The 14027-nt window shown below is 37.9% G+C and overlaps 1 protein-coding gene across 5 annotated transcripts in view; it reads right to left on the bottom strand.

The window, feature by feature from the left end:
• The window catches only part of CADPS2 (calcium dependent secretion activator 2), a 299293-nt gene that overhangs the window by 153096 nt on the left and 132170 nt on the right, over positions 1 to 14027 (bottom strand). For all 5 annotated transcript variants that reach the window (XM_042872622.1, XM_042872623.1, XM_042872625.1 and 2 more), the window contains exon 7: positions 709 to 820. In XM_042872622.1, the coding sequence (XP_042728556.1) occupies positions 709 to 820 (112 nt within the window). The remainder of the gene's footprint in view (positions 1 to 708; positions 821 to 14027) is intronic.

Below are 14027 nucleotides of genomic sequence, written 5' to 3'. Positions count from 1 at the left end.
GGGAAAGAGCCCTGCTTTTCTAACAAGCCCTCTTTGCTTAAATGAGAACCAGCCATGACCCTGAATGCAGAATTGAGTGTTAAAACATGAGCTGCCCCCATGTGTCAGAGGGGAGAATTTCAAAAGAATTTGAGGGAGACTGACATTCTCTATCTCATTCATTCCATCCTCTTTATATGATACACTGTGTTCTGCAACACCTGATTTTGGTCTAGGAAGGATAGATGATCCTGTCAAGATAAGGAAAATGGGAAAAGGGACGCTGAAACAGTACAAGAGTCAGAACTCTTATTTTAGTCCAAAACTACCTCCACCATTTCTCCCCCTACATCCTTCCACCAATTTAGACCTTGCCTCCCTTCTCCAGTTGTTTTATATACTTGCTAAATGCCAAGTCTCTCTCTCCTCTCTTCATTTTAATCTGAATAGCTAAAGCAACTTAGGTAATCTATGATTTTGTTTTGTTTTTTTTTTTTAAAAAGAGGTTTTAAGGCAAAGAAAAGCACAATGAATCCACAATGCAAATTTCTGAAGAGTAATACAGGTCAATATACCAAGTTTTGAAGATTGAGAACGATCACCAATAACTGGAAAAGCAGAACAAATGCTATACTGAATAACTTCTACCATTTTATTGTACGTTTTACCAATATTCACATTTCTACACAAAATTTCTCACAAATTTCACATTTCTACAATAATACTCACTCTTCCAAGTTCTTTATCTTCAAGTGCCAGAACCCCAGTGCTTTCTGTAAAGAGTTTTACTTTGACAACAGGCCGAGGATGAGTTGTGGTGAAATCTCCTTGAGTTCCCCATCTACAATAAATAAAAGGACAGAATTTAAACAGGGCAGAGGAAATGTTTTAGTGATAGGACTGTCATCTTTCTAATAGAACACACATTAGTGCACTACTAGACTAGTTTCTTAAGCATCCAGCATTAAATATTTACATGGAATTGGCTCTTCTTTGTAATATGATAAATCACAGTTTTTGTGTATGGCATTTGTCATAAAAAATCAGCTATAAATCTTTTAATCCAAAACTCACCCAAAGAACAGAAACTGTATGTTCACAAGGGAAACCAACCAAGTAAGTGAGCAACGAAAGTTTTTCTGTTAACTATATTATGTTCAGTACCCTGCATAAGAAAAACTTATTCAGAAAAGTATCAGGTTTTCATTTTCAAAACAGAAACCCACTCACAAACATGTTTGATTTTAGGTAAACGGACTATGCAGAAAATAAGAGATTTGAATATAGGAAAACCTGACAGTTCATGTGATGTTGCAGTTTAGTACAGGACTGCAGGAAAAAAAATGTAAACACAAAAGCAATCCTTGGAAAACTGTTGGATAAATTGTTATTTATCAGAGCAACTATAACTGCAAGATAATTGCTGCCACAAGGCTTCATAGCTTTGGAGAAGCTTAATTAGGCAGACAAACTTATAGTTGGGAATCTTATCAGCTGGTTTTACTCTGCTCCGTGCAAGTGGTACAAAAACCAGAAAGGTGTATGAATTAGATTGCAACTTCCTCTAACAAAATAATTAGTTTTCCTACAGAGTTGCAAGGTAATCACTGAATACTGTAATTCTGACTGTTAGTAGGTGCAAACAAAATGCAAAAAGTTCAGCTCCAGTCACTCTCCTTTTGTCTCCTAGTACTTAACTTACTGAGATCATCAGAAACTGAAGAAATAAAGAAAACAGGTGAGTGCACAAGTATACTCTATAAAAGTACATAGATCACACAAACTAAAATCTTACAGGACACCATTTACAAAAAAAAAATATTTTATTTTCAAGGATGATTTACACAGACTCATGGACTCTCCACTCCTGAAAAATGAACGTACACTAATAAACCTCCATGGAAGAGATCTAAAAGATAAAAGAAACTTTCAACTAACATAAGTTACAAATCCCAAGAAAAAGTCTAGAAAGTAATGTGTAACAGAAACAAAAAATTCTTATTGAAAGTGTCAAGTCAAATCAAGTCCAACAGGTGGTTGAACAACAAAGGTGAGGTCCACTGAAAATTAACTGAGTATCTCACTCTGTTCTGTCTTCCTTGCTTTGCCTGGACTAGATAGATATTTGCTCTTTGTGTTCATGGTGGACAGAGCCTTACTCTCAGCCAACATGCTAATTGAAAAATTGAAACAGGGATTCTGAAAAGAAATTACCTTCCTCAGAGAAAGAAAACTCGTTTTGTGATCTGACGATAGATGTACTGGCAGGTCAGGTAATGCCTAGCACTGCTGCTCGTCCCCGAGGCAGTCCCAGGGTTAGGTTTTATCACAATACAGAAATGAGATTTCCAAGGAGAAAGCACCCTCACAGAAGATGTGTCTCCCCAGAAGACGTGTCTCCCCCACGATACCAGCATCCAGAAGCAATACTCCCTTGCAATCTCAGACACCATCTAAGCATGTTGTTGCTGTACGGGGACCAGGGTATATTTGCCCCTGAACTCCCTGGACTGCCCACACATGGACAGGACCACCCAAATGATTAAAGACAAATCTTTTCCTACTTTTCCTATTAGAACTCAACAAATAAACATTAAAAAAACAAACAAACAAACAAGAAAACAACTAAAAACCCTACAAAAAAGAAAAGAAACGCCACACAAGAACTTCTCTACAAAGATCTAGTGCTAGTATTAAATAACAGATGGAAGTACACAAATCAGAAGAATCTCACCTTTAATGTCAGATACAATCACTGACCCTGACTGACATCTTTCTCCACACCTTTTTCCATCTACAGCAGGGAATGAAAATCCTTGGCTGAAAATCAGTGGTTTGGATCAATTCATAAAGCTTAGTGTTCATGGTGAAAATATTCCATGCACTAATCCTATGCTCCTTGCTGCTCAGGACTTCAGCTAAGTCTCACAGCCTCTTATGTCCATGCCTTTGAAGTGAATTGCCCAGTAAAACAGATGGTCACAGTTTTCTACCTCTTAGACTTCAGCAGCTTGCCTCAAGAAACAGCATTTAAGCAATAATGCTCTGTTGGAAAGGGCAAACCCAAGATTGTATTCTTTAGCCTTATGGCTAAAGTACTTTCCTTTCTACTTTAGTTTTCAACTGCCAATATCAAAGCAAACATATACAAAGCTCACAGATCATCTCCCTTATGATTGCCTGTGGATAACTACTACCCAACCCTTGTTTCCTTGGAGCTTTGCATAGGTATCTTCCTTCATACCGTTAGAAATCAGATGTTGAAAGAAAGAACCCCAACTAGAAGCGAAAACATATTCATTTTACTCTGATGCAAGGGTATAAGAGATTCAATAGTCCAAACAAACAGAGCTCGTCAATAAAATTGATAATTGATTTACTCTGGTACTGTAGAATTCTGTCAGTTTTTCCATACTTTTGGCTATTTATTCCACAGCTTCGTACTTGTAAAGGAGCTGTTAAATTTAATTGTGAAAAATAGGCTAGGAGGATACCTAATTGTTCAGGGAATCAAACTCCAAACAGTAATTAGTAGATGCAAATCCTGATCACCATTACTAAGGTTCTTATTTCAATTTATAGATTCTATGTGCTAATATCATTATACCCACTGGGTTTCTCAAAAAATTAACATTTTTTCTTCCAAAACACATTTGTCTTCTGTTAAATGCATTTATTAACAATGACTGAAATGCTAACATTTCCTGCTCTCACTTCTGCTTCATTTCATTGGAGTTGCTGTCATGGAGCATTTCCTTTAAAAGCTCAGCTGCTCAGTATAAGCAGGCAAATATATAATTTTTCTTTTAATGTAGGGGTAACACCCTGATATTTTCCTTAAGAAAGACATCGTGATATTTGTAAGACTGAATAATTTCAGCTGTTTAACTGAATAACTTTTTTTTTTTATAAATAAGAGCCAGAAAGGTGCCCTGTGGAATTTGAGCACAGGATGAAGAAGAAGAACTATTTTTAATGTGTTTTAATTTTCATTGCAACAGCTGTAAAACATTTGCTGTAAGGAAGCAAATTCTACAACTGACCTATACTTTTCATACAAAGAAGAAGGTGAGCCTGAAGGTTCCAACTTGGCTTTCTGCAAAAACAAAACATGGAAATCAAATGCGCCATTCTGATCTCACTTGAGACAAATTCTCTTGCAGAATATTTATTTCAGGTTTGCTCTATTAGGCAGACACTGAACTGTGAGAGAAAGAGCAAAAAACAAGAACAGGATTTTACTACCAAATGTCAATAAATACTGATAGCAGCACATCAGCCAGATGTGTTTTACAGATTCAGAGAAACTGACAAGTTATGAATGTTTGTCCAATGATTTTTGCAGACATGAACTACTTGTGGGCTCAGTGTGACTACACAGGAAGCTCAAAACTCTTCTCAAAACTGCAAAAGCATGAATCTCATTCACTATTCATATTCATTTGAAACCATTCCCATTATTGTCTTTTTTTTTTTTTTTTTAAAATCTTGCTAGAGACGTATCCAGAAGATGCAGTAAGTTTCACACTAAGTGCTGCAATGTCTCCCACTGCATTGCCAGCTGTGTCACACGTAAAACACCAACCAACTGAAGGGCTAAAAAAAGTCTCCAGGCTCAGGTTTGGCTACATTATTTTCCTTTGTATTCATCACTTGTCTGGTTTCACTTTCTTATTCTCTTTACTGCAGAGAATGGAATTATTTGATGTTTCATCATCTTTAAGCATGTCACATTTTTTTCATCACTGGTGTCAGAGGTGCAGGGCACAGATAACATAATTGGTGACAGAGCCAAAGTTCATTTCCCTTCACTGCAAAAGTACCCTGGATAAACCCACTGCCAGCAAGGAGCTGATGTTTATATCAGGTGAAGATACATCATCGTGTCACAGAACCCAGTCTAAGGAAATTTATCTTTCTACTTCATTTCAGAGCACATTCTGTACCCTGGAAACAGCAACAATTTTCTCTCTAAGTTTTTCAATTCTAATCTGTTAGTCAAAACTTTTCTTTATGAGACTTTAAATCTCCAGTCTTACATTGGAATGAATATTATAAAATGTATTATTCTAAGCAAACATCCAGAAACTTTGTTTTTGCAAACGTGGAGCATTTTCTCTCCAGCAAAATATCAAGTCTAAAGAATTTTGCACTATCAGGATCTGACTTTCCTCAACAACTGCTGAGAAATTCCTCAGCATTAATGAAACTAAAAGGAGAATATTGGTCTCTCCCTCGTGACTCCTTCTCAGCTTTGATTCACTGTTTAAATATACTGCATAAATCTACCTTGAAAGATTTGATCATCCTTCATTATATCACTTTGTGAGGTTTCCTTGAAGAGTTTTCTCATTCCCTGTCTGCAGTGGGGACGTGCTACTAAGTTGGAATGCACAAGACACAAGACAGCCCACCAGAGCCAGTCTGTGAGCAGCACAGTGCTCCTCAGGGCAAGGAATACTTGGCACTACTTATCTGGGCTCATCTCGAAGCTAGTCTGGAAATACCATGTCCGGGTCTTCCTAACATGCCCATGTCTCACTTTTTTTCACGATCTGTACTGACTTGGTTGCTTCTGTATTGGTGGGAAAGGCTAGAGAAATAGGTAACCACAATCTTTAGGTTAGAAAATGTACTTCAGAGTACAAGAGGTGGGCTGAAAGATCTGGAAAGAGAACAGTGGGACAGAGACTCCAGCACCTCTCTGCCACGTCTGGCAGCACTGATCTTTACATCTACACATCATATATCCAGGCCGGACAAACTTTGTGCTGTTAGAAAGTATTAAAAATAATATTTTAAAAAATGAGTGATATTCTGCTATTCAGGTGAACACAGAGTTCATGAAGTGCTGTACATTATCAGCTACCACTACATACACAACTGCATCTTTAACTGCACATACAACTGCAGAGAGAGAGAGTAAACGCGAGAGTAAGCCAGCAGCTGTGCCAGCAGTACAAGATACCCCAAATATTGTACACACTTCTTTTTCTCTTAGCACAGATACACCTACCTGCTTGGCAGTGACTGATGCCAGGATGCTACAATAGAAATCACAGCTTTAACAGCTGTCTCATGTAACTCACTGGCATGTTTCTTTCTCTTTTGCACATCTTAGAATATAATACGAACATTCCACTTTCTCCCTTTCATGGAATATATTGAAAAGAACTTTGAAATATGGCACAAATGACAGAATCTTACTATAAAGCACCAACGATTTAATGCAGTAATGAATTTTTCTTATATGCAACATAATTATTTTATTGTTTATTTCTGCATATATTCTCCCTTACATCAGTGGGATTTGGAGTTCATATTGGAAATCACAAGGAGAAGAGTTTGTCTATTTTTACCACTCTATAAGCTTATGACACTGTTCAGACTGTAAATATTCTTCTTGGAAAAAAAACAATCTACTTTTTATTATTTCTCTACTTGAAAACCACTCATTTATTTTGATGAAAGTGCAAAGAGAATAATGTCCAGCACCAGAGCTGTTAAATTGCAGCCAAAAGGCAATAAATTAAGCAGGTTCTAAACAAATCATAATGTCCTTTGAAAGTACAGGCACAAACGAAACTTGTGCTTAGGAAATTAAACCACAGGCTTTGTCAAGTATCTCAGATATTCATAACTAATCTCCTCTAATCTTTTACATGCCTTGTGTGCTCTTCCCTGTATTGTTGTGATGACACAATTTTATGGAGAAATCTGATTGAGAACTACAGATTCATTGTTTTACACTCCCCACTACAGAAACAGTGACACATTCCTTAAATACTCCTGTCAGTTAGTAAAGGGGTATTAATACTGCAGTGCTGCAATGGCTTGAACTCTGAGGTTCACATCAAAACCTTCCTAAAACTACAAAATATTGATATAAGAAACATTAATTGTTCTAGAGAGATGCATGGCAGAAAGAAGAAGAAACTCAGAACAATGAGACACTTAGTTCCAAGGATGGAAAGTCATATGATTGCCTAAGTATCATCTTTGGTTTCACCTAAACAAGACTTACACTTAAGTTCCTTTGTTTTTATTTGTTTTTCTTTAAAAAACAAAAGAAAACAAAAACTCCACGTTTGAGGTATTTCTATGCATGTGCCTCCGCCAGAAAAATAGTCCAACTTTAACATGTCTAGTATGCAAGTCCAACCTTTACCATCCTAACCCCACAGTAGACGGACCTTTCCTGTTCCCTGTAGTAGCAACTGCTAGTCTTTCTAAAACCAGAAATAACATGTTTTCTCCTTCATCATCATCCCCCCAGCAGCAGCCACCATGTCCAAAATTCACCTTCTGGTATCCATGTGGTCACATAAGGTGGGTGATGTTGCTATCAACATTTAGACCATGTATGTGTAGCAGGAGAGAACAATCATAGCTGTGAGACCATTGCCTCCCAAGGAGCAGCTAAAATCCCCTTCCTCTGCTGTGACAGAGATTCATGAAAAGCTTTGACAACCTTTTCCCAGAGATGTGCAGTTGTAATCTGCAGTACTTCAGTTGTATTTCTCTGCTTTTCAACCTTTTATCTCTCCATCCCGGGAACTATTAAGTGAGCGCACAGGCTTTCAGAAACCCAGACCAAGACATCTATTCACCACTTTCCATAGAGAAAAGTTGAGTATATAAAATCCTGTACCTGCACACAATGCTCTAAGAAGTCTGTAATTCAATTCCTGAATGCATTGTCTAGGCACCATCTTGTGCAGCCACTGACAGTCTGAATGGTTTTTATCTGAGAATTCAGCAGCAAAATTAAAGACTTTTAAGCTGATGCTGTTAGAAAAAACTGACAATCCTTCCCAGAGCTCGGCTTTGAAGAACTGAAAGCACAAAATCTGGTCCTCATCTAGGCAAAAGGAAGGATACCTTGTTTTTGTGGTACTGCAAAGCTCTTCTAGATAATCAGAGCAATGTGAATAAGGAAGACAATAATCTTATCATCTGGGATGCTTGCTTTTGGTAAAAATAATAACTGTTTGAAATAAGGGAATTAACAGGGCTCAAAATTACTAACAATTTATCAGAGACCTAATAACAAGTTAGACACAATCCCATATTTCTTTTTAAACAGAGAATATTAATAATATCTGAAAAAAATTAATTTGCAAAAGGTAAAATGACAACACTGGCATAATTTTCATTTGATGTAGGAAAGTTTCCAATAGATAACGGAAAAGAAAAACAGAGAGGACCTCTATAAATGACAAGCAACAAGGTACATAGGTTACTCTGAAAGTAATGCCTCCTATTTATTTCCATAGAAACTAGAACAGAAACAAAGAGTGCAACAACACCATTTGATGGAGCAAATTCTCCATTACAAAACATTGTTTTTCAACGTAGTCAACCACTGGTAGCTATTTTCACCACCAACGAAAAGGACCCTGTGTGCTGTGCTAGTTAAAAATCTCATCAATAAATGTGGCCCACAGTTTCACAGCTTGCCACATGTTGTCACACATTGCCACTCCATGGACTGCCATTTTAACTCCCGCTCATAGTGGTGACATCACGTCTCACTGGTAATAGTGCAATCCAGGAAACTGTCACCTTCAGCCTCATATTGGTTCAACGGGTTCAGACAAACTTGCATACGATATTTTTTCTCCTCTGTGAGTATTTGTGGGATCCACCTTGCATATACTTTGCAATATTCCAACTCTGCCACCATTGTTTCCAATGCATTGAAGCTGATATTCCACTCCACTCACAGTTCCCTGGTTATAATCTGTCAATTTGTGCGGATGAACTGATCAAGATCATCTTCATGTCATGCTATGACAGCTGTACATGGCCACCCAGAACACGGCTCATCTTTCACGCTGCTGTCACAACTGCTGCAACACACCACCTACCACTTCACTGTGCTATATCTGCTGCTTGGTCTCCAGCAACACTCAACAAGCATTGATGAATGACAATGGGTGCCATTTTTGCCACATGGAGGAATTCAATGACACACCTTTGCTTTTTGGGCACTTCCATATCAGGCACCATTTTGTCAGACTGCCCCTCTGCTGCCATCTGTCACCCAGCAACAACATGTAATGGAATACTGATGGGAAGGTTCCATCTTTACTGCCATACAACAAACATCTGCCTTTGACATCATAGGCCAACATCATAAATTAGGAGGCACTACTTTCAGAGCAGCCCTCACAAAAGCGACATTGAAAACATTTTCTACACTGAAAAAATGGAAACAGTACACTCTAACACTATTTACACAATGCTATTATGGCAAGTATTTTCAAACAAGGATAAAACTATGAGTAAATTATTACACAGTATTGCTTTTCCATCTTACTTTCACTGCAGGCAACCAAGACAAGTCAGGACGGAGATTTTTAAGGGTGTGCAACAAGACTGGCACATTTCTGGGTGCTGGGAACCACTGGTGTATATTTGTGTGAAGAATTAATGAGAGGCACTAACTCCTGTCTCCCACTGAGTTTCAAATCCAGCTAAGGACTGGTGACAGATATAAAAGCAAAACATGCCATTTATGATCTCAAAGTTTCTATATGTATATTTAGTTAAGTCTTGAAACAGAATGAAATGGATCCATCACAACACTGTTAGAAGTTGCAAGGCCTATTTTTTAATGTTCTTCAGTACTTGTGTGACACTTTAAAGCTTCCAAACGTTGTATAAATGTCAATGCACTGTCAGCAATTTGATGAAGCAGATAGATATTGTCATCTCAGTCTAAGGATGTGGGAAAGCAAATCACAAAATAGACTGACTTATCTGAGCCTGCACAGTCTATCAGGAAACACCCAGAAATCAAATCAGAAAATTTCAGTATTCCATCTGGCATTGTACCACTTCTCTTTTATTCTGAAGCTCCTTTTTCCCTTTCTGACACCTACTGTTCTCATCAGCTGTCCACATTATTCTGCCTCTGTTTCTGAGCTACTCCTACTCTCAATCTGCTGGCAATGCTTTCAAGCAGGCACATTAACCTGGAGAATCACACTTTATATGCTAAGTAGTTATTCAGAAATTTCAAGATCTATAAATTTTCTTTCTTCATCTGTAACAGTTTACTCCCCACTCAGCAACCTAACAGCTCACCGTTAACCCTGCTCAAGCAATAGACACCAATGGTGCTAGCAATGGCTGCACCCTGCTCAGGCTGGACTCTGGGAAGACAACAGCACAAAAACAAGGGCTTAATTGAGAATGCTCCAAACAAAATACAGCTGATGAGCAGGTAGAACTTCGAGTCAATCATATTAATCCACAAATAGGGGTCAGCCCTGAGCCCACTGACTGTCCTGTCCTGCAGTGGGCTACATGCCAGGAATAGGAACACCTCTCAAGGTCGCTCCTTGAGGCTGAGAAATCCTTACCCATGACAAACCCTTGGTAAGAAACTAACACCAAGCTGAAACTTTGGTAAGTTGCATCTTAGACTGACTGTGCACATAATGCTTTAGACATAAACCGTTGACCAAGTCTGAAACTAAGACCAAATCCAGCTGCACCCACACTGTTCTGAGGAGTTTAAAAAGCAAGGGAATCTGCTCTGAGCCTCAGGATTCAAGAGGAGAGTCTTCTTGACAATGTTGTGTGACCCCACCCTCTACACAGTAAGTAACTGAGTATACCTGGCCGCTGAATCTTGTTAAACTACTGACTTACTAACCACTGAGCCTTGCTAATCAGCTAATCAGTCTTATACCAATAAAAGATGTTGCTGCTTCTCTCTTGTGAATGAAGTGCATCATTCATCTGTGACAACATCTGCTCAGCAGACTTTTCTGTATTCTTAAAGTATTGGGGTGCTTGACATCCTTATGCTCGAGAATCCATGCACATACTAACACAGTGACAGGAAAGAAGAGCCTGCTTTCACTGGGGTGAAAAACAGTTACAAAAATTTGAGATATACAGAGTATTCTTAAACTGAATAGGGATTGAAAGCAAAATCTTCAAGGCTTCTTTTTTCAATATCCTCTTCCTTAACCTTTCTCTTCACCCAAAACAACAAATCGAAACCTAATAAAAAATATGAAATCTGTTCCAGTTTGAACACTGCATCTGGTCAAATACTTAGAAATTATTTCCATCAATATAAGCAAATTTTTGAAAAGTCACTTCAGACAAAGACAGAAGAATGGCATATTCTGCAAATGTAAAAAGGGACATTTTAATAATATCAAAGCTTACAGATATCCTAAGGAACTTTTCTTCCACACAATGACCCAGAACAATTTTCAGTAATTCAGTTTTCCGGAGATTAACAGAATTTGAGGTAAAATGGAAGGTGATGTGTCCTTCCCCTGCCTTTTTTGACAGGCATCCATCCTGCCTTGTGATGTGTTGCAAACAGACATAAACTGTCTTTGACCTCACTCTGACCCAGCCAGAGACCATCAGATATGTTAGTTTGATGCTTGGACTGATGCAATGCATTTTTCTTCCGAGCAGCACTTAATTGCCTTTGGCTCAACACCAACTATTCACGGCTAAAAACCTTCCAGTTTGAAGCCGGATCACACATCCATACATGCTTTGTTACAGAAACATAGATGCTCTGTCATAGATGCAACGTTAGAGAAAAGCTTATGCCTGCCTGCAAAATATTAATCACATTTGCTGTGGATCAGGTGGGAGTGAGACTAGAAACAAACATATTACGTTCATTAAGCAGTGACAATACTGCCTTTCTCCAAGCCTTAATTGTTCAAGTGAAGGTGATAACAGCAGGACATGCAGCTTCAAGCCCCAAGGTTTCCAAAATGCACTGAAAAAATAGAACATAAAACCGATCTCAGCCTTGCAAGGCATTTATTACGTTGTAAAAGGATAGAGTCATCCCCAAACAGCCACTGTATTATAGTAGTGATGTTATGCTTGAGTGGAGGTTGACAGTCTGCCAAAACCCTGGGTTTTCACAATTTTTCTCAAAAAAAAAAAAAGAAAAAAAGAAAAAAAGAAAAAGAAAAAAGCTCTTAAACCCTTAGATTTAGGGAATATGAGAAAGGGTTTGGGATGAAGAATTTGGGAGATGAAGTAATTTGCCAATTATTTAAAAAAAAAGGAAAAGACAAACCACTTATGGTATCAAGAAAGAGCTATTTCACAGAACAGCTCAGCAGTGCCACTAGGTGAAGGAAGTTAATGTCACTACGTACAGAGAACCCACTGGGAAGAACTGCTGGGAAGCCCCTTTTTCCATTGACTTCTGCTTGGCTGCAGCAGGATGCAGTGCACCAAACCACAGTTTTCAAGAGTTCAAACATCATACAAGAGGAGAAATCCTGATCGCTTTCAGTTAGTTATTAACATGCTCAGCACACAGAAGCAGAAGAGCAACCAGGATTTAGCCAGAACAATCAAAAGACTGAAAAGAAGATAAAATATATATGCCCTAGAGGCAGAAGGATTGTGTTTATTGATAACTGTTCAAATAGACTACAAATTAAAGCCAATTTTAATTACCCCCCCCCTTGTCCCAGTTTATTCCATACCACACTTGTACCAGATTTGTGAATATTCCCTTCTAACAACAGTGCCCTTCTCATGTCCCACAAGATTACATGATAATATTTTGGGGGTTAATCACAGAATCACAGCAACATTTAGGCTGGAAGGAACCTCTGGAGGTCACCTAGTTCAAGATAAAGCCAGTCAGATCAGGTAGCTCAAATTACTATCCAGTTGAGTTTCGTATATCTTTTAAGGCTAGAAGCCTATAGAAAATTCATATTTCTCTGTAACAAGAGAGGTGAACACCTGCTAGACTGTATAAAATAGTAATCGATACTAGAATGCAGCATACACAATGACTTACTTTAGAAATCCCACCTTTTTTTTTTCTTGTGAATATCATACTGATCTTTATATGTGAGCTGATGAGGTATTTCCTTTATTTTAAAGGAGCAAGAAATTGATCAGGCAACAAGAAGAGCTGAATAAAACTGTCATGTACATTTTCAGCTGAATCAGTATCCCTTCTGTGAAACACTTCCATCATTAATCCAGAACACAGGCTGGGATAAACGTCTATTTTCCTCTCCCATTTTTTCCTTTGCAGAACCAAGAAAGCATCAGCTAATTTTCTACTGGCAATTTTGTTTCTCCTCCTTGCAGCTAGGCTCTGGACAGGCATATACAATACTTGCTTGCGGCACCCAATTTTTTACAAGGTAATTTCTTCCATCTTATTTTGAGAATTGCTCCAATCACGACAATGAAAGAAGAAAGACTTCCTGACATATGCCAAGATGAAAGAGGGAATTTATCCTTCAAAGATAAGGAGAATCAGTATGTAATTTACTCGTATCTGGCTTATGAAAGCAGATGAACCTTGTTTCCTGCAAGATCTTTACCCCTTTCGCTTCCCTAAGATTCCAAAATACTTAGTAAAAGGTGATGCCCAACTTAACCAAGTGTATACTACATTATCCATGTTAACATGATTAGAAATCATGACTCTTATGTGTTAGTCTTTGAAATAATTTTAGTAGGAATACACGGAGGTTCTCTTATAGACAGCCTCATTTTCGTAAATGACACATAAAATGCATTTATGTGTTAAAGAAGAAAAGTCTGGATGCCAAATATGCTGAATAATTCGACTTTATAATCTTCTGTAAAATCAGCTTGAGATTTCACTGCTGTTATCTGCAATTAAAATAAAAAACTTACAGCACTAATAGTCAAAAAAAACAGGTGGAATCCATCAAATAAAATACACTGTTTAAGAAGCTAAATTCTAAAGATTATTTATCCTCAGGAGGTGTAATGGAAAGCATGTGAGCAACAAGCTGAGAGCTGAGTTGAGCATGGTTAAATGAGGCACAACGGAACCACAATCTCACTATCCCTCTGTAAAAATCCCACGTGCAAAGATACTCATTTTAACAAAAAAATCACCCAGAAAAAAAACTGGAAAAAAATATTCACATCCTTAGAAGAAAAGGTTGGTTTGCCAGGAAGAGAACATTATGATTACTATCTGATGAGCAAGTGGTTGTTTCTGTCCCTCATTTCCTCTTATATTCAGTCTCCAGTTTTATACT

The sequence above is a fragment of the Lagopus leucura genome, unplaced genomic scaffold (genome assembly GCF_019238085.1).
Source record: "Lagopus leucura isolate 7727_CA_CO unplaced genomic scaffold, USGS_WTPT01 Super-Scaffold_100008, whole genome shotgun sequence".
NCBI classification, from domain to species: Eukaryota; Metazoa; Chordata; class Aves; order Galliformes; family Phasianidae; genus Lagopus; species Lagopus leucura.
Note: the sequence above shows the minus strand (reverse complement) of the source record. Positions and strands in the feature narration are given on the sequence as shown.